The sequence below is a fragment of the Falco rusticolus genome, chromosome 4 (assembly GCF_015220075.1).
Source record: "Falco rusticolus isolate bFalRus1 chromosome 4, bFalRus1.pri, whole genome shotgun sequence".
Classification (NCBI taxonomy): Eukaryota; Metazoa; Chordata; class Aves; order Falconiformes; family Falconidae; genus Falco; species Falco rusticolus.
The window spans coordinates 46,605,131-46,624,733 of record NC_051190.1 but is presented as its reverse complement, the minus strand read 5'-3'; the positions used below and the strand labels follow the sequence as shown (position 1 = coordinate 46,624,733).

General features: G+C 62.1%; 2 protein-coding genes across 2 annotated transcripts; one reads left to right on the top strand and one right to left on the bottom strand.

Annotated features, from left to right (window-relative positions):
- Positions 1–1,669: 1,669 nt before the first annotated feature.
- On the top strand, positions 1,670–10,750 carry ANGPTL4 (angiopoietin like 4). The gene is made up of 7 exons (XM_037384499.1): positions 1,670–2,212; positions 2,818–2,928; positions 3,409–3,538; positions 7,828–7,941; positions 8,030–8,125; positions 8,403–8,678; positions 9,241–10,750. Exons 1-7 carry the CDS (start codon positions 1,673–1,675, stop codon positions 9,420–9,422), a joined length of 1,449 nt encoding a protein of 482 aa, XP_037240396.1. The 5' UTR covers positions 1,670–1,672; the 3' UTR covers positions 9,423–10,750.
- Positions 10,751–14,239: 3,489 nt separating this feature from the next.
- CNN2 (calponin 2) lies at positions 14,240–19,579 on the bottom strand. Its single transcript, XM_037384563.1, has 7 exons — positions 19,462–19,579; positions 16,157–16,278; positions 15,714–15,780; positions 15,467–15,604; positions 15,199–15,315; positions 14,745–14,891; positions 14,240–14,667 (listed from the first exon to the last, which is right to left on the bottom strand). The coding sequence occupies exons 1-7, from the start codon at positions 19,522–19,524 to the stop codon at positions 14,401–14,403; spliced, it is 921 nt and encodes a 306-aa protein (XP_037240460.1). The 5' UTR covers positions 19,525–19,579; the 3' UTR covers positions 14,240–14,400.
- Positions 19,580–19,603: the final 24 nt, after the last annotated feature.

Here is a 19,603-nt window from a genome sequence, read left to right as displayed (position 1 = left end):
AAAACCTGCTGCCAGGTGGTTTGGGACAAGAGGAAAATTAGCTTCTCCCACCCCCCCAGGGACCGACGGGCCATGCCCAAGCTGCAGGCTGGGAGCAGCAGTGGTGGGATGGAGACAGAACTGCTGGGGGCTTCTGTGGGGCCGAGGGGAGGCGAGCAGGGACCCCCCTGGTCCCACGGGGGCTCCGCCAGCCAGGCACCCAGGCAGGGCCCAGCAGGCGGTGGCAAGGGGGTATTCAGCCCCTAAAGGTGGTGCGGGTGGGAAGGCAGCTCCCTGCTCTAGGATGCGCGTTGCAGAGGAGGGACTGAGCGCTGGGGTGGCAGGAGGAGATGCTCGATGGAGCGGGAGCAGAAGGCCTCCATCTGCTCCGATCCGAAAAGAGCTGAGGGTGGCTCCACCACAGTGTGTGAATTCCATCGTGGGGAGAAAACAGAGTGAAAATCCCTTTAAACTGGCAGAAAAAGGCAGGACAAGAGGGAAGAACTGGTAACCAGAGTCTCAAGGATAATTGCAAATAAGATGCACATTTTCCACAGGGTGATGACTGGAGCCATAGAGGGGGGTGGAATTCATCCTTGGCACTCTCGGAGCCCATGAGCGTTTAGAGGAGCAAACACCTTGCTCCCCCCAGGTGTGCTGAGGAGCTGACCCCAAGCGTGCACCTTCCCCAGGGCTGGCAGCACCCTGCGAGGCATCAGCGGGGAGCCCTACACCTGCACCGTGCACCCGTACCGGGGCCAGGGCCACCCTGCACCCACAGTGGGCACCCAGCCCAGGACCACAGCACCCATTCGGGCATGGCCTGGGAGCCCTGTCCCTGCAGCGTACGCCCACTCCAAGGCCAGCAGCTCCCAGCGGGGCATGTCCAGGGGACGGGCACAGGTGCAGGCACATGGTGGGGCAGCACCCATGGCTGGGGGGCTCTGCGGAGGGGAGACCAAGTGGCAGCGACATGGATCCCCAGTGCAGGATGAGGGGCAGGACAGTTGGCAGGATGGGATGGGAGTGGGGATGGGGGTAGTATTGGGATGGGAATGGAGACAGAGATTGGGATGGGGATGGGGGTGGGATTGGGATGGGGGTGGGGGTGGGATCGGGAATCGGGAATCGGGACAGGGATTGGGATGGGAATCGAGACAGAGATTGGGATGGGGATGGGGATGGGGGTGGGATTGGGATGGGGACAGAGATTGGGATGGGGATGGGAGTCGGGACAGAGATTGGGATGGGGATGGGGGTGGGATTGGGATGGGGATGGGGACAGAGATTGGGATCAGAATGGGGATGGGGATTGGGATGGGGACAGAGATTGGGATTGGGGATGGGGGTGGGATTGGGATGGAAACGGGGACAGAGATTGGGTTGGGGATGGGGATTGGGATGGGGGTAGGCTTGGGAGGGGTATGGGGGCAGGCATGGGAATGGGGACAGGGAGGGGGATGGGACTGGGGACAGGGATGAGACAGGATCCGAGGGCAGGCGCGGGCAGGGCTCAGCGGCAGGGACCGAGGCTCCCCCGGGCGCGGCGGCCGGAGCCCGGGGCCGGCGGGGGCGGGCGAACAAAGCGGCGGGGCCGGGCGGCGGGGCGGGGCCTGGGCGGGTCCCTCCCCCCGCGGTGCGATATAAGCGGGGGCGCGGCGGCGGGGCGCGCACTGGGAGCGGCCGGGCAGCCATGCAGCTCGCCGGGGCAGCGCTGGTGCTGTGCGCCGCCGCCGCGGGGGTGGCCGCGGCTCCGGGACCGGCGGCGGGGCAGGGACCGGCACCGGGGCGGGCGGGGGCCGAGCGGCGGGCGGCGGCGGGCAGCAAGGAGCGGCGGGCGCAGTTCGCCTCCTGGGACGAGGTGAACGTGATCGCGCACGGGCTCCTGCAGCTGGGCCACGGGCTCAAGGAGCACGTGGACCGCACCAAGGGGCAGATGCGGGAGCTGGGCAGCCGCCTGAGCGCCCACAACAGCTCCATGGGGCGGCTGCTGCGGCAGGCGCGGGAGGCGCAGGAGCGGGGCGAGCGGCTGCGGGCCAGCGTGCGGGAGCTGGAGGGCCGCGGCCGGCAGCTCCTCAACCTCTCTGAGGCCCTGCGGCAGCGCCTGGAGGAGGTGGCGGCCGACAAAGCCGCCATCCAGGGCCGGCTGGAGCAGCTGGAGGGGCGCGTCCGGCAGGCGCTGCAGGCGCGGCCGCCCGGCAACCAGAGCGCCAAGGACCTGGGAGCGCTGCAGGTGAGGGGGAGCGGGGGTCCCGCATCCCCGCGGGGAGAGCGACGGGAGCGGCTGGGAGGGGGAGAGAGCTTGCGGCACCCGGAGGGGTGGGTGGGGGTCGGCTTCAGGAAAGCGCTGCAGGGACCCGGTGGTCCAGGGGGCGCCGGGCGCACTCGCTGCCCCGGTCCCGCATCCCCGCAGCGGCCGCGGGGAGAGCGACGGAGGTCCCGACCGTCCCGGGGCGACGGGAGGGGGCGAGAGCTTGCGGCACCCGGAGGGGTGCGTGGGGGTCGGCCTCAGGAAGGCGGTGGAGGGACCCGGTGGTTCGGGGGGCGCCCTCGCTGCCCCAGCCCCGCCGAGGGTCCCGCAGCGGCTGCGGGGAGAACGAGGCGGGTCCCGACCGTCCTGGGGCGACGGGAGCGGCTGGGGGGCGGTGGACACCTGGAGGGATAGGGGGACACTCGGAGCAGTGGGTGGGGGTCGGCCTTGGGAAGGCGCTGGAGGGACCCGGTGGTTCGGGGGGCTCTGGGAGCACTCACTGCCCCAGCCCCGCCGAGGGTCCCGGTCCCCCCGGCTCTGCCCGCTGCAGCGAGGTTCACCGGGCTCCCCCCCCTCCCCGCCCGCAGTCCCTGATGGATGCACAGAACCTGAGGATCGAGGAGCTCCTGCAGAAGATCAAGCAGCAGCAGTACAAGCTGGACAAGCAGAATCTGCAGATCAAAAGCCTGCAGAGCAAGGTGAGCTCTCCTCCTGCCCTGTGGCTGGGAGGCACAGCCCGGTCCCCCGTGCTGTGGGGACCCCAGTGTGAACCTTCCCGCAGCCCAGCACTCTGGTGACAGAAGTGGCTTTGCTGCTGCTGCTTGGCCTTGGGGACCCTATGGAGCCCATGGCCCCGGTCCCTGTGCTGCAGCATTGGTGTGAGGGTAGCAAATGGCAAAGCTTCCCAAAGATTTGCACAGAGGAGTAAGAACTGGTGTGTGGGAGCAGAGCCTCCCTGGCTCTTTCCTTTGAGTTTATCTGCAGACTAAACTCGTTAGCATGGGTGTGAAAAGCCGCAATCACTTCTGGCTTTGCCAGCCTCACATATTTCCTGCTCCTCGAGGTTTCGGGGGAAGTTCAGCCCCAGCTCTGGTCATGGGGGAGCGAGCAGCAGCTTGGCTGACCAGCTCCCCTCGTAACAGCACTGAAAATGAGCCAAGATAAAACTGTTCTTTCAGGTCAATCTACTGATCCCCTTGCACCTGAAGGACAACAAAACACAGTCTCCAAAGTGGAAGATAAACCTGAAGAGTCACAGCCTCACCAACCAGAGTCGGAATGCTAGCGGGGAACCTGTGTCGATGCAGAGTGAGTATCAAGCCGTGCTGCCCCATGCCTCTGTGCCAGAGCAAACCTGTAGCAGCTGCAAGTGCTTGAAAACAAAAGATACAGTTGTCCTGAGTCAGGATGTGAGATTTGCTTGCAGAACTGGAGCTTAGGAGTTTGGCCAGACTGAGGGTATCTGGAGCACGGGTGGGATACTCAGCAGGAATTCAAGGATTTAAGAAGAATTTTTCTGCCTGACATTAAGAATGCAGTCAGGAGCGGACAAACACTGCTGACAGGTATTAGTCAAAGAGGATTGGCAAGTGGGGGGGTGAATGCAGGCAGGAAAGGAGGATCTGTGCTCCTCGGAGTTACTCTGTTCACCTGCTCTCGCTTCACCAGTCAGGGTCTGCTGTCTGCTGGTGGAGGGGAGGGTTAGGGAGCCCTGGATCATGAGAGGAGAGCTGGATCCTTGTGCATCCATCTCCCTTGGCTCATATTTAAGGCTCTTACATGAAAGACAAGTGCCTCAGCTCATGCTATCCTTAGCAGAAGGTGCTGAGCTGCACGAATGCCTGGGCAGCAGAGGCACCGGGCACTCACAGCCCTGGGAAATGTGCACTGGAGTGGGTGAGTGGACCCTGCATCTGGAGCTCCTGGCTCTGCCTGGAGCATCCTCTCTGCTGGCAAGGGGGCTGGAGGAGCTCCTGCAGAGCGAAGGGCAGCAGAGCAGGGGTCCCCAGCTGTGCTGCATCATGCAGCCTCCCTCCTCAACAGGAACTGGTGTCCCAGCAGGATTTGCTGGCTGGGAGCAGCTGCTCTCATGTCAACTGAATTGTGGTGCTGGCTCTGTCTGTGCAGCTGTCTGAGGATGTCTGCTGTGAGCCAAACAGAAACCAGGCAGGGTGAGGATGCATGGGGGAATCCTGCCCAGGGCTTAATGCAGGGATAGCTGTAGGAAAACACATGGTAATTTGTATGTGGAGCCTGGAAGCTGTCACTGGTGTGCCTGAAAGCTGGGTGGGCAGAACAAAGAGCTGCAGAAATTGGTGTGGACAAGGAGAGAGATGGGATGCAGGGCTCTAAACTACCCTTCTTGTGCACTGGTCAGCCCACAGTGGGGCTACGTGAAGTCTCCCTTGGTCAGAGCAGCACTAGCCAGCCAGAAAACTCTTGGAATCTTTCCCCCACGTTTTTTCCCAGCTCTTTGTGACTTGCCCTCAGCAGTGTGTTATAGAATCTTAGAATCATTTGGGTCGGAAGGGACCTTCAAAGGTCCTCTAGTCCAAGGCCCCTGCTTAGCTCTCGGGCTGTGCTGAAACTGGAGTGCAGGGTTCAGGTCTCTGCTACTTACTGGTGGCAGAGGTAGGGTGTGCTGTTGGCTCTCTGCTGGCTGATGAGTGCTGGGTGCAGCAACCCTTGTGAAGCACGGTGGGAGGCAACAAGGGCCCACAGCCCCTGGCATGCTGTGATGTAGGGTGTGTGAGAGCTCAGCACCTTCTTGTGCCATGCTGTCCCTGATGGAGAGACCCTGAGCATCCCTGGCATCCTGACTCCCTCCCACCTGGCTGAGCCATGAGCCCCCCCTTCTCTTGCCTGATCCCTGATGTTGATATCACTGACAGAAAACAAATTGGCTTCCTCTCATTAGCAAGTCGAGTGAGTTTTCTGGCAAATCTTAACAGCATGTTGTAGCTGGTGGGCCAGCCCTGTGCCTTCTGCCTGGGGAGGCTTGTGGCTGCTTCCGAGCGCGGGGAAGGCTTGTGCCGGCGGCTCCCTGTGTATTGTCGGGCAGAGCCAGAGTGCTGGCACAGCCCCAGGGAAGAGCTATGAACTCCACCAGCAGCCCTTTCAGAAAGACCCTTTTATTTGCATCCAGTGAACACAAGTGGGGTTTTTTTTTTAAGGCTGGAGATGGCACGAGGCCAAGCATGTGAAAGTTGAAGGCTTGAAGCAGCCTGGAGAGTGAAAGGTTTAATCGCTTGCAGAAAGAGGATCACGTCTTTAGGCAGAGCCTGTGCTTTCTGGCAGCTGGCCGAGTAGGGGAAAGGTAGAGCCCTGCTTGCTCTCTCCCTGTAGCGCTGGGACTCCAAAATAATTGGGTTGGGGAGGGTGAGGGGGAGGCGATGCAAACAGCTCCAGGCATGCCCTGCTCTCTGCAGGGAAGGGTGTTTATCCCAGGTTGGTGACCTACCCTCATGCCTGGAGATCCTGTTGGGTAAATACGATGCCATGCCCGGGGCAGCTCCAGCCAGCCTTGTTGATTCTTCTGTCTTGTTTGGCTAAATAAAGGGGGAGGGAAAGAAAAACATCCAGAACAGCCAGGAGGTCTTGTTGTTCTGGTGCCATACGGATGTGCAACATTAACTGGAACTAACAAGCCTGTTCCTCAAAGACAAAGATTGAGCTGAGGCTGTTCAAGCAGCTGCATCTCATCCAGCTGCTTGAAAGTCCCTGTTGCACCAGGGAAAACAGAAGAGATCTGGGTGCAATGAGTGTGGCCAGGGCCCAGAAAAAAACAAAACAAAAAACAAAAACAAAAGCAAAAAAGACAGGGATGGGGTTGACTTGTGCACACTGGGGCCACTGGGCATCTCCCTATGCTGATGCTGGGAGATAGTGGGAGAGGAGGTGGGGGGCTCTGCCGGGTCAGGCAAGCCCAGCAGCCTGTGGCACCTCCGGGGGGCTGGTGCTGGGGCTTTTCCTTCCCCTGAGCCCCGTTTGGCTTCCCTGGCTGTGTTCACCTAGGAAGTGGGGATATCAGGGATACACTTGACCTCCCCGCCACGCTGGGCGGCTTTGTGTGCTTCTGATGGTGGGGCTGTCCCACTGCAGGCAGTGGGGGAGAGGCTGCCTGTGCTGAGGAGGGGGAGCAGGTGAAAGGTGGTGGCAGGTGTCACTTTGCCATCCTCTCGGTCTCCCTATGCTGACCTTTCCTCCAGTTGTGGCTCTGCTCTGCCCTAACACAGCATCGGGGCTATCCAGGCACCCAGCAAGGATGGGGACAATGCCCCGTGGGGGCTGCTCTTGCCCTCAGCAGCTCAAAAGCCCCATTTTCCCCCTCCTGTCCCAACATGAAGTCCCGTGGCTGTGGGGGAGGCCCCTCTCCCCGCTGCCACCCCGGATCATGGTGCCAGCCCTGACCCTGGGGATGGCTATGGCAGGGGTGACCCCATGGGGGGCTGCATGGGCAGCCAGCACCCCAGCACAGCCTGGGGCTTGTCTTCAGGTTTCTTTTCCTGTCTGTCTTGGGGTCATGCTGGCAGCAGCTGTGAGCCACCAAAATCCATCCCACCCTCGTGTGGGGAGAACAGACCCTCTTTGTCTGGGGGTGACGGGGGCACCTGTCCTGGCTGACAAAGAGCCCCTTGACTGTGCCGACAGCCTGGGGGCTGCAGTCCCTGCACATCCCCCTGCAGCCTTTTGACTTGGGTTTTGTAACAGGTTCCCCCCTGCCACCCCCCCACCACCCCACCCAGTCTCTTCTTGGCTGCTGCGGGTGGTGGTTCCTGGATGGACTTTTATCAGCGCTGTTGAAATGGTGCTTTGCTGGCAGCTCCGGGCAAAGTCCTTGCAGGGGCAGAAGGAGAGGTGGGAGCCTGGCCAGCATGGGGATGGAGGGGGACAAGCTGGGGGGGCGGCCTCACCCCTGGCAATCCACTTGTGCAATGAGCTGAGTCTCCCTGGGGTCCACCCACCCCTTCCCTGCCCCGGTTGGTGCACCTTGGGCAAAAGGGTCACCCCAGGCTGGCCCAGTGCCTGCTGGTGGCAGGTTGCCCAGCAGGCTGGTGTCTGGCTGGGGCCACCACAGTTGCCAGGAGCAGGAGTAGTGTGCTGGATGCTCAGGCATCTTTCTGACATCGGGACCTGGGGAGGTTCTTTCTGCCTGTGAGAGGCCCTTTGAGGCTGCTTCAGCCTCGGGGTGGGGTGGGGATGCTTCGCCCTGCCTTGCCTCTGGCGTTATCCCACACCAAACGGGCTGCTCCTGCCTGCTGTGGACATGGAGTGAGCTAGGAACTCCCTGGGTCTCCTCAATGAGGAGCCATGCTCTCCAGCCTAGGTCATCCCAGCCTGGCCCAGCGCCTGGCTTCTGCCTTGGATGGAAGCCCAAGGAGCTGTGTTTGGATAAATGGGAAGATACGGGGTCACAGTGTTTAAAGATGCTGAAGTTGGAGGCTGTCATCTCTAGCGTGTGGCCAGAGCCACGGCCACCGCTGTGCACAGCTGGCTGGGCTTGTGGCCAGGGCTGCAAGTGCTGTGGTAGGAGCAACCTGCCGAGAAAGTGGGACTCGGGGCCATCCTCAATCCAGCGCTGTTTCCTTCCCCTGCAGAGCTCCCAGAGGATTGCCACCAGCTCTTCCTGGCCGGGCAGCAAAGCAGTGGCGTTTTCCAGGTGCAGCCTGTGGGGTCTCGGCCCTTCAAAGTCTACTGTGACATGACGGCAGGTAAAGCAGTGGAGATGTCCTGCAGCACTTTGCGTGGTGGTCTTGCAGATGGTAATTCCCCCATAACTGTGTTTTTCCCTGCCCGCAGAAGGTGGCTGGACAGTGATCCAGAGGCGCATGGATGGCTCTGTGGACTTTGACCAGCTTTGGGATGCTTACAGGGATGGCTTTGGAGACCTTAGAGGTAGGTGGATGACAGTGTCTATCTTATCATGGGGTAAGTGATACCTTTGCATAAGTTATTCCACCTTGCTGGCTCCTGGAGGCCTCTGCTGAGGGGAGGGGGGGGCATTCCTTGCAGAGGAAGAGTCCTTGTTCTTCCTGACTTGTCCCGCAGGTGCCAGTGATCCAAATGCAGTGGTGTCCTGGGTTGTCCCTGTTTGTCTCTGGAGCCTGTTCACATGTTTGTTTTGCACAGCGTGTTTGTGTCCCTGCAGCCAAAGCAATGTGTCCTGTTTCAGGTGACTTCTGGCTGGGCCTGGACAAGATACATCACCTCGTCCAAGAGGGAAGATACAACCTCCTGATTGAGCTGGAAGACTGGGAGGGAAATTCCCAGGTGGTTCAGTTTGTCTTCAGCCTTGGCGGTGAGAGCACAGCCTACACGCTCAACCTGCTGGGACCCCTGTCCGGAGAGCTGGAAAATGCCATCGGGGATTTCAGGCAGCTGCCCTTCTCCACTCGGGATCGTGACCACGATCTCAAAGCTGACACAAACTGTGCCAAACACCTCTCAGGTTGGTATGAGCTCTTCCTTCCCAGTGGCGTGCACTCTCCATTCAGGCTTCTGCTCTCCGGTGATGGGCGTGAGCGGGATGCTGACCCTGTGGGATTAGACCCCTGTGGTCTTTAGCCTGGCTTGTCCTCTGCTTTCCTGGGAAAGGTGTGTCCTTGGGAGGAGTGGTGTGGGGGATGGGAAGCTGAAAGCAGGAGGGGCTCATGATTCAGGTCTTTGCCCCAAACATCTGTCTAACAGCTTTGCTGGCTGCCACCTTGCTTGGAAACCTTTCCAGCAAAGCAGAGGCTGGTCCCCAGGCCTGGGATGGGGCTGCTGAAGGGTTTAGGGGGTTTTGAACACAAGAAAGCAGCAGGGATTTGCAGATGCATCTTGAAGTCAGATGGGATCTGTGCCAAGGTTTCCCAGTGCGTGGGACCCCTCGGGTGTGTATGAGGTGGTCTTGTAAGGTGCCAAAGCCCTGGAAGACTGGGGGAAATGAGGGGCAGCAGCTGCCTTGAACCTGGGTTTGTTTTCTGTTGGGAAGTGCTGTGGGCTAACCCTGCCTCTCATTGCCTTGCTAGGTGGCTGGTGGTTCAGCACCTGTGGCCATGCCAACCTCAATGGGAAGTACTTTCGCTCTATCCCCCGGCAGAGGCACGAGCGCAAGCAGGGCATCTTCTGGAAGACATGGAAAGGCAGGTATTACCCGCTGAAGTCAACCACCATGAAAATTCAACCTGCAGCACTGGAAGCAGAGCCCTAAAGCTTCCACTTGAGACTTGACCTTCTCTGTGGAGTGCAGACCTGAGCTCCCTCAATTTGTGTTTACAGAAAAAACAAACCCACCCTCCCTGGGAAGTCCCTGGAGGAGAGTTTCCCTTGGTTAGCAGCCCTTTAGTGGCATGACACAGCTCTTCCCTATAAGTAAAAACAGCTCCTTATTGCTGAAACCCTTGGATGGGGAGCTCCTGAACCAGAAGAGGAGCCACCACCAGGGAGATCTAGCTCCCGAGCATGCACAAGGGTCTTCCAACCTGCCACGTGCTGCTGTGGCAAGTTCAAGTTGTCTGGTGCTTTCTGTCCTGTCTGAACACTTCTGTGCTGGTTTTGATGGGCTGGGGGGGGAAGGGGAGCCTTGCTGTATCCTGTCTTTCACTGTTCCCAAATGATGTCCTGTGTACCCTTCCCCTGCTGGGGCTGTGGAGCAGCGAGCCTCGGGCAGCTCCATCTGTGCAGCCCCTGCTCTGGTGACTTCAACCCACTGAGAACGGAGGTTTTGGTGGGAAAGCTGAAGGACACCCTGTGCAGGCGGGGACCTCGGACTTACTTGGCTTCCCTGGCCCCCACGGCTTCGAAGCCCTTCCTGGCTGTACTGGAATTTGCCAGGAGCTGGGGAAACCACTGCCAGCTCCAGGAGATGATGGGTGGGTGGGATCCTGCAGGGTGGCACAAGGGCCAGATCCTGGAGGGCTGCTGGGTCTCAAGCTCCACCTGGAGCCTACCAGGGTGGTTGGGATGAGCACTAGGACAGCACAGGTACAGAGCAGTGACTGTCCCTGGGCAGGACCAGCCCTGCTATAAATCCCCCTCCGGCCTGGGGGCTGCCTTCTTCCAGCAGACTCCACATACTTGGCAGTGGGAATGGTACCATCCTGCACATTTGCCCCAAAACTTGCTCTGAAGGGCCAGGGGACAACAGGGTTTCTCTGCCAGAGCCACACCGCCTTGTCAGGTACATACCCTGATGTACAGCATTGCCTCTGCCTTTGGGGTGGGTGGCTGGGGAAAGGTGGGCAAAGCAGGTCCCCAAAAACTGTTACGGGCCAAGCTGCCGTCTTGGGGCTTCCCAAGCATCCTGCCCTATTGAAGTCATATTGACTACTGTGCTAAATATTGTAAATAGTCATTTGTAGGATGTTGGATCTTGTCAGTGAATTTTCTGGTTTAATTTGTTCCCATATTTAAATGCAGTGTTAATAACAATGTGGTGTAATTTATAAATGTTGATGCTGGAAAAAAAAGCAACTGTAGTTTGTGTATTTTAAACTTTTTTTTGTACTAAAATATCTTTTCTGAAGAAGTCTTTTAATAAAAACAAGCCTGTAACTGTCCTGCCTGGATTATTTGCCTGATGGTTTACCAGTAAATGTGTGGGAAATGTGTGAGGACTATGGATTCAGAAGCTTCACTTGTTGGGAGTTGGACCTGAGCACGCTGCTTCCTTCTGTCCTCAGTTTTCAACTGCAGTCTTACAGAGCTCTCTGGGATAAATCCCTGCTATAGCCCCCAGCAGTAGTTTTTAGTCTGAAATTTATGTACCTCCAAATTTGTTTTCCCTCTGGCAATAAGGCCCTGGGGCAGCAAGTTTCCAAGTGCTGATGAGCTGGCTTTTCTTGCTCCCTGACAGCAAACCTTTACACCAGGGAGGTGTTCCTTGTAGCTGGCTGGAAAACCTGGTGCCGATGCCTTGAACAAAGGCTGAGGTCTGAATTATTGGGGTGGATTAAAGTCAGACCCACTCAGGGCAAGCCCTTTTACCTGCTCATACCATACATGCACAGCTATCTCCCAAAAGCATTTATTGTGACTTCTGGGGATTAATTGAATTAAACTGGGGATGGAGCAGGAGCCTTGAAGATGAGGAGGGGTAAACTCCAGCTGTGCTCATGATTAGAGACATGTGGCCTGGTACCGGAGGTGAGAAAAAGAGTAAGTGCTAAGAGCTTCTTCAGCTGGTCAAGGAAAGGGGACAAAATTGCTCATTGCAGAAAGATGAGACTGCCCTAGTCCCCTAGAGTAGCTGTATAAATACCTGATGCACCTGACTAGCCCTGGCTCCTGCATCTTCCCTGTGGAAAAGCCTGGGGTCAGCCCATTATACCCGTCTCTGAGCTATCTGTCCGCTCACCCTTGTGTTCAGAAATACATTTTTAATGTTCCATTTGATTAATTCAAAGCTTGATTAGTCCCTGGGTGTGCCAGCAGTTGCTGGAGTGCCATGTTTTGGTCGATGCTGAGGTGATCCAAGTGGATGTTGTGCCTCGGAAAGCAGCCGGTGAAGGAGCTGTGGCCCCAGCACCTCCAGGGTGCCCGGTGGGCGCCCAGCACCGGCCGGGGGTGTGCTGGAGCCCCGGACCCGGACCCTACCCCGGACATGGACCTGGAGCCAGCCCCGGACCCTGGCCGGGACCCCTGCCCCGGACCTCTGCCCTGGATCTGGACCCTGCCCGGGACCCCGGACCCGGACACTGCCCCGGACCTCTGCCCTGGACCCGGACCCCGCCCGGGACCCCTGCCCTGGACCCAGACCCTGCCCCGGACCCCTGCCCTGGACCCTGCCCCTGCCCCGGACCCTGCCCGGGACCCCTGCCCCGGATCCGGACCCTGCCCCGGCCCCGCGGCTGCAGCCGCCGCTTCCCCCGGTAGCTCGGTCCTGCCGTGCAGGTCCCCGCGTCCCAGCAGCGCCAACGCCACCCCGTGTCCCCCAACCACAGGTCCCACTCCGGGGCCCCTGCGAGGTCCCCTCTGCAGTCGCCGGTCCTGGGTCCCTGTTTCCACCTGGAATTCCCTCGGGATCCTCCAGCTCCCTCACCCGCAGCAGCACTGGGAACACCTGGGCGCGGTGGCGTAGGGCGCAGCGCCCCCCAGCGACAGCAACAGAAACGGCACCGCGGGGGGGCGCGGAGCCACGCTCCCACCAACAGACCCGGGGGGGTATGGGGGCTGCCCGCGGCGACATGGGTGCAGCCCGGGGGGATGCTGGGGGAAGCCCCGGGGGGATGTTGGGGACATGGGGACAGTCCCGGGGCGGGTACTGACAGCCCCGGGGTGGTGATGGGGACACGGGGACAGCCCTGGGGGGTGATGAGGACAGTGGGGGGGGGGGGCACACGGGCAGCGCTGGGAGAACGCAGCCGGTGGTACAGCTCCCCCACCCGCAGCAGCCCCCGGCCCGGGACCCCCCTTACCTGCTCACGCTGCCACCGAGCGGCCCCTTTAAGAGGTCCCGCCCTCCCCGCGCTACAAAGTAGCCACGGGCGTGACGTCATGGGAAACGGCTGTTAAAGGAGGGGGCAAGGGGTGTGCGAGGGGTAGGGGTCCATCCTCGTCGTCCCCGTTCCCCCCCGAGCCCTTGGGGTGGGCGCCCCACGGGGCAGCGGGAGCCCCCCCATAGGCGCTGCAATCTGGCGGGGGGGGCGCTGAGACCCCCTGGGGGGACGGGGCCACCCGGGGCAGGGGGCGCACCCACCCTGCGTCTCCCCTCGCCTGACCCCCGAGGGACAGACCCTTCCCCATCAGGGTCCCCGGGGCTGTGGCAGCCTCGAGGTGGGAGACACCGGGGTGGCACCGCGGGGCTGGGGGGCAGAGCTGGCCCCAGGAGGGTCCCGAGGGCTGAGACCACCGAGCCACTGTGGGCAGCACCCAGGGCCACCGCTGGGCACGGTCCTGGGGGCTCCCGGGGGACCCACTGCGGTTTGGGTCCTGCAGGTCCCTCGGCCGCGCTCAGGGCGATGGGGGGTCCTGAGCTCACGCCAGCAGGGTCTGGCTGCCCCGTGTTTAACGGCAGCGCCCAGCCCTGTGTCGCGGGATGGCACATCCTTCGGGAACCTTCTATCGCCCACGCTTGGGACCAGCACACGGTGGCACCGTGAACCCCACAGCTGGGTCCCGGCTCTGGCTTGGCCCCGCAGGGACACGCAGCGACTCTGCCCCATGGATCGCAGCACCAACACGAGGAGCTTGCACCAGAAACCATCTCCTGCTTAAGTTAAAAAGGTATTTTTAAAAAAACAACAACAAAAAAAGGTTTCAATATAAGAGCATCTGCATTAAACGCCCCCCAGGAGGACAAGCAGCCAAGGGGCACAGCAATGGGCTGCACCATGCACCGGCGCTGCCCTGGCAGCTGCCCACACCGGGGCATCGCCCTGCGGCGCAGGATGCGGCCCTTGGAGCCAGCCTTGGCTCCAGCCTGCCCAGCGAGTGGATTACTGTGGCTTTGGGAGCTGTAGCCGGGTGTGCCAGTTCCCAGCCCAGCCCTGTGACCACCACCAGGGCCTTGGAAACTTGGTCCCTACAATTTCTGGGGGGGGGAAAAAAAAAACCAAAAAAAACCACCCCCAAACACATTTTCAGCTTTGCTTTTAGGGAACATGTAAGAGTGCAAGGCTGCTGGTGGTGCACACACATGCACACACTCGCATGCACACTACCCATCCCCAGGCCAAGGCCCCACAGTGCCCTGGGTTACCCCCTGGGCTCCCCCTGTGCCTGGGGGTCTCTCCCAGCCATGCTCCCACCAACCTGACCCCCCCTTTCCTCTGCAGGGCTGAGCCAGGTCCTGCCAGCACAGGGACGAGAAGCAGCTGCCCCCGACTCCTTGCTGAGGGATCCAGGCACTGCCACAGCAGAGCATCACAGGGATGGGGTGGTGGGCGCCGGGTGGGAACGCATCTGCGTGGCTGTGCAAGAGGAGATGCTGCTCCTCGGTGCTGGACCATCTGCTACCTTCGTGCTGCAAACACTAGGGCTGTGCCAGGGCCTCAGGGCTCCCATGGGCTGTGGGAATTGGGCAGTCTCTTCTCTAGAAATGAGGTCTTTATTTCCTTGCTCAGAAAAATAGATTCATTTCATAATTAAAAAAAAAAAAGTTTAAAAAGAAGGAATGATGACAGTAGAGGCTGGAATGTCGCTGGGTCTGTACATGAGATGCTGTGAGACGGGGCTGGGCAATGTCCCGCTCAGTAGCTCTCCTCCTCCTCACAGTAGTAGTGATACCCTGGGGGGTCCCCACTCTGGTCACACGTGGCATTGGCCACCTCGCCCTGGCTGCCCTGCGGGCAGTACTTGGGGTCATAGATCTGGCGACCGAGGCCGAAGACCTGACCGCTCTGGTTGGCACCCTGGTTGGAGCCCATCTGCAGTGACATGGAGGAGTTGTCGCACTTCTCTGTCCCCATCTTGGCATCGTAGATGTGTCTCCTGGTGCCCGGAGCTGTCATGCCCACCTGGAAGGACAGGATGGAGCAGAGCTCGGCCATGGTACCCTGTACCATCCCTCCCCACCACAGCCACAGAGGCTCACCTGGCTGGCACACTTGTTGGTGCCCATCTGGAGGCTGATGGTGGAGTGGTCCATGGGTGGCAGGATCTGGTTTTTGGGGTCATAGAGGTGCCTCCTGGTGCCATAGGCAGTCATGCCGGACTGGCTGGCACACTTGTTCGTGCCCATCTGACAAAGGGTTCTGGTGAGGACCATGTGCTTCCCTACACGTGCCCCTTCCCCTCCCTCCCCATCTCACCAGAGGCACAGCCAGTGCTCCCCTACCCAGCCCGGGTGCAGCCTCTCCAGACTCCTGGCCATTGAGTGCCAGACATGGAACTGAGATGGTCCCAGATCCTGAGGACATCTGAGGCACCTTGAGCCTCGGGGCCTCCCAGCCCTGCTTGGGGCTGTGACGGGAGCTGGGGTTTTGATAAAAGTGGGGCTGCCCTCACCCAGCACCCTGGCCCCTGGGGGCACACGCAGGGCAGCCCACCTGCAGCCCAATCACGCACTGCCCAGCCTTCATCTTGGCCTCGTCAAAGTTCCTCTGCTGCTTCTCTGAGTACTTCACACCGATGTCCACGCCGCTTTGCATCCCCTTTGTCTTGGCCTGCCGGGGAGGAACAGTGAGGAAAGATGGGGGTCCCAGACCTCCCACCCTCTCCCTGGGCAGGCGGGGGGGGGGGGGGGGGCTGTGGGGTCCCACAGGCACCACCCCAAGCTGGGGAGCCCTCCCAAGCTGCTCACCCCTGCACGCTCACCATGCCCGCCAGTGCCAGCAGCGACACCTGCACCTGTGTCAGGTTCCCGCTCTCAAAGAGGTCGTTGGCTTCAAAGAGGTCCACGGGGTTCATGCCATAGCTGGCCATGGCCTTGATGAAGTTGGAGAGGTTCTCAAGCTGGGGGCAGGGGGAGAGGGTTAAGACCCCGGTGGGTGATGGCGGAGGAGCTGAGGTGGAGCCGGGGCTCCGCAGCAGCTGGCTCGCAGGCAGGGCTGCCCCCACCTACCTGGTGCCAGTTCTGAGCTGAGCGGTTGATCTTCCTCACCGAGTTGGGCTGCAGCTTGTTCATGAGCCTGGGGGGAGGCAGGGGGGAGCGGGGGCTATGGCAGGGCAGAGACCCCTGGTGCGGTGGGGCACGGGCCCCTTTCAGGAAGGTTCAGCCCAGGTCTCCCCTGCAAGCGTGAGGTGATCCCCCCCACCCCCAGGTCCCGGCTGATCCCCAGGGCTCCCCCCAGGCACAGGCACTTTGGGGGTGACTCCAGCCAAGCAGCACCACAGAGAAAACCTCTGACTGCCATTAGCTGGGGGGGTCCCACCAGCACGGGCATGGCCGGCCCCAGCCCACTCTTCCCACCCCAAGGGCTGGCGGGGGTCCCCGGGAAGGCAGGTGCCCTCCTTCCCCATCCGAACAGGGACAAGGGGCTGTACTTGGCATTGCCCGGGACTCACTCGCAGAGGATCACTCCATCTTTCAGCCCCTTCTGGAAATCGGGCCCGATCTGCTGCCCCGTGACGCTCTCGATCCATGTCCGCAGCTCAGCCTCCTTCTGCGGGTCGTACTTCTGGGCGAGCTGGGGGAGACGGCATGGGGGCAGCTCAGGCACGGCCCCAGCAGACACCCCAAAACCCTTAAGAGGGACAGCTCCCCCACCACCACACACAGACCCACAGTGAGGTCTGGGGACAGCAGCCCTGTCACAAGCACCGTCCCTGGGAAGCCTTGGGGACGCTGGCAGTGCCAGGCTGGTCCCCAGGCTCTGCAGGGTGGTGGAGTGAACCCCCAGCCCCAGAGAACGGGGTGGTGAGGTGGGTGCAACAGGCCAGGCAGGCACGGCGGGCGGCGTGGATGGCCCCCTATTCGTTCAACCACAATTTTCTGGTGCACGGGGACCCCTCCGGGGGCGGCAGGTGACAAGAGCCATGGCTAGGAGTAAAGCCACAGTGTGACTCCATCACGGGGGAGGACATATACCCCCACCTCCAGGCTCCCACATCCCCATCCATCAGCTGGTTTTAGCCTGTCTATACATACAATCTGGGGAGCAAGAGCAACTGGGATGCCCCTGCCCATGCCCCTGCCTGTGCCCCTGCCCGTGCCCCTGCCTGTGCCCCTGCCCGTGCCCCTGCCTGCACCCCTTGCACGGGAATGGGGCCAGGAGCATGAGCACGATGCTGCCATCAGACACAGGTGCTGGTGTGGCCGGATCCAGCGCGAGCCCACAGAACCCAGTGCCCCTCACACGTGGCAGCTTCTGAACCTTCGCAGGAGGATGAGGAGGAACTGTCCACGGGGGCTGGGGGGAAATGCACCCTGCAAGGGCCTGTTCATCCCAGTCCCCTGGAGCCCATGGGAGCCCAGCACTGAGCCCTGGGGGTCCCAGCCAGTGATGCTCTCCCCTCGGTGGGGCCAAACACACGCTGCAGATTCCTTGGCCGCAGATTCCTTGGTCACCACGGCTATGCCAGGAATGTGGACGCCTCCTCCCAAATGGAGACCAGCTGCCCACGCCAGCAGCATCACCGCCAGCAGCATCACTGGCAGCGTCGTCTCATCCCTGACCTATGAGGGAAGGAAAAGGCACCCCAGCCTGGGGCAGGAAAGAAGGGGCTGTGCAGGAAGCCCCCGCAAGCCCCAAGTGCTGTCCTGCCCCAGACTGGCCCCTCCTGCGCTCAGCTGGCACCCGGAGATGGCCACAAGGCAGCCACCGACCACTAGCCCATCCTGTCCCTTCCTGGTCCTGGTGCATGCTGGGGCTGTGAGTCCCCAGGGTCCTGGACGTGGGGAGACCCCGGGATGGGCATGGGCTTGCCCCGCTGCGTGGTGGGGAAATGCCAGCCATGCCTGTGGGCTGTGCAGAGCTGTGGTCCTGCAGCCCCGGCCCCAGAGGGCAAGCTTGGCTGGTGTGGGACGCAGGGATGGTCCAGCTGAGCAGGGTCACGCTCACCACACCATGTGAGTCCCAGCCGGGGCTTCCCACTGTCCTGCCAGCTGATTTTCTGGAGCGTGGGCTGTCAGCACCAGTTCCTTTTTCCACCCCACGGCAAGCACCGGGGTTTCTCAGGGGCAGAGGGGACCAGCCCAAGAGCAAAACCCACCACAGCCCAGTCTGCAAGGACTTGCATGGACTGGGAGAGTGCCACTGGTTTAACTGGTTCCCAGTCGGTGATGTCAGCCTCCAGCAGACACAACAGGGCAGTTAAACTGGCTTAAGTCTTGCTGAATCAAGCTGAAGCACCCAAGAGCACCCAGCAGCGAGGCTCCAGCACGTGTCCACCTGCTCGGCGCTGGTGCAGCCCAGCCCAGGTGCAAGCAGGGGCCCGTCTTTGCCCGGTGATGAAATGCAAATCCCCAGCGAGGCTGAGCAAGGGGAGCTCAGCCCCAGCCACGGCTGCAACATCCCCGCAGCCACACGTGGCCGAGTCCTGGCAGCGGTGCGGGCAGTGGCTCATCACCCCTTCTCCTCCCTGCCCCAGTCCCGTCCCCATCCCAGCAGCTCCCATGTCACCGGGCAGGGCACAGCCACGCAGGGCCACCGGCCAGCTGCCCCAGGGCCAGCAGTGACCACAGCTCAAGCTCTGCTCGCCCAGGGCCGGGCACAGCCCAGCGCTGTGGCTGCTGCCCGGGGTGGCAGCGGTCCCTGGAGCCCAGCCCCAACCACAGCCCCGGGCTGCACAGCCAAGGGAAGGGGTTGCTGCGCCCGCTCTGCTGCCCCCAGCCCGGCGGGACCCCTGTGCCCATAGTGCCACAGCCCCCCGCCACAGCAGCACAGCCCCCTGCAAGGGGCACAGCAAAGGCAGCGATGGTGGCACCTCGAGCACCCAGCGCTGCCCGCCAGCACCCAGCCCCCTCCGGCACTGTGGGGGAGGGGAGGGCTGAGCTGCCCGGGCAGGGGGTGCCGGCAGCCAGGGCAGCTGCCTGCTGGCCGGGGGGCCAACACGGTTCCCCTTTCCCCTTCCGGCCCCGCGGCGGCTCGGTGGCAGCTCGGCGGGCGAGTGGCTCGGGTGTGCGAGGCCTGGGTGGCCAAGGGTGCCCCGCGGGTGCCCGGCCGGGGGTATCCGAGGGGCAGCTGTGGGCTGGGGGCTGCTCCGGCCCGAGTCCCACCGGGGCCACCAGCCCCCTCCCCAGCGAGGCCGGGCCGGAGCAACCTGCCCGAAGACGCGGAGCTGCGGGAAGCGGAAAGCAGAGAAGCTCCGGGGAGCCGCAGCGAAAGGTGTCCGGAGCCGCGGGGGGTCGGGGCCATCGCCCCCAGCCCCGGGTGCAGCCGGACGGGAACGGTGCCCCGGGGTTTGCTGGGGGCGGGGGCGACAGCAGTCACTGAACCGGGGTGGGCCAGGCAGCCGGCGCCCGGGACCCCTCCCAGCCCGGCATCCCCGGCTCCCCATCCTCCCGGGATGCCCTGTTCCGCATCCTCCCGGCTCCCTCTCTTCCCACAGCCCCCCGGTTCTCTGCCCTCCCGGCACCCCGGGCTCTCTGCTCGCCGGTGGCACCGGGACCCCCCGATCTGTATCACTGGGACTTCTCTACTGTCCGCCCGGTGGCACCGGGACTCCTCCGGCTCCACATGCCCGGAGTGCACCGGGACTCCCCGACTCTCCAGGACCCCAGGATGCAACCGAGACTCCCCAGAGGCACCGGGATGCCGGGTCTCCAAGGCCACCGGGAGCACCGGGAGCCGCAGCGCCCGGTGGCCCCGTTCCCCCCCGATCCCCGACTCTCCCTCGCCCGGTGGCACCGGACCCCCGCTGCGGCTCACCCTGTTCTTGACCTCGGCGGAGAGACCGTAGGACGGTCCCTTGTTGAACTGGGAGCTGCTCATGGCGGGGAGCGGGGAACGGAACCGGTACCGGAGCGGGGCGCGGGGCGCGGGGCGCGGCGGGGCGGGCGGGGCGGGCGGG

What these genes read in the sequence shown, in the direction of transcription:
- CNN2 (XM_037384563.1), bottom strand. Translation starts at nt 19,524, where the DNA reads ATGAGCAGCTCCCAGTTCAACAAGGGACCGTCCTACGGTCTCTCCGCC. An exon ending in CCGCCGAGGTCAAGAACAGG is followed by an intron (nt 16,279 to 19,461) that starts GTGAGCCGCAGC and finishes CGTCTCCCCCAG; the next exon opens with CTCGCCCAGAAGTACGACCC. An exon ending in CCAACAAGTGTGCCAGCCAG is followed by an intron (nt 14,668 to 14,744) that starts GTGAGCCTCTGT and finishes CTGTCCTTCCAG; the next exon opens with GTGGGCATGACAGCTCCGGG.
- ANGPTL4 (XM_037384499.1), top strand. Translation starts at nt 1,673, where the DNA reads ATGCAGCTCGCCGGGGCAGCGCTGGTGCTGTGCGCCGCCGCCGCGGGG. An exon ending in TCAAAAGCCTGCAGAGCAAG is followed by an intron (nt 2,929 to 3,408) that starts GTGAGCTCTCCT and finishes CTGTTCTTTCAG; the next exon opens with GTCAATCTACTGATCCCCTT. An exon ending in CTACTGTGACATGACGGCAG is followed by an intron (nt 7,942 to 8,029) that starts GTAAAGCAGTGG and finishes CCCTGCCCGCAG; the next exon opens with AAGGTGGCTGGACAGTGATC.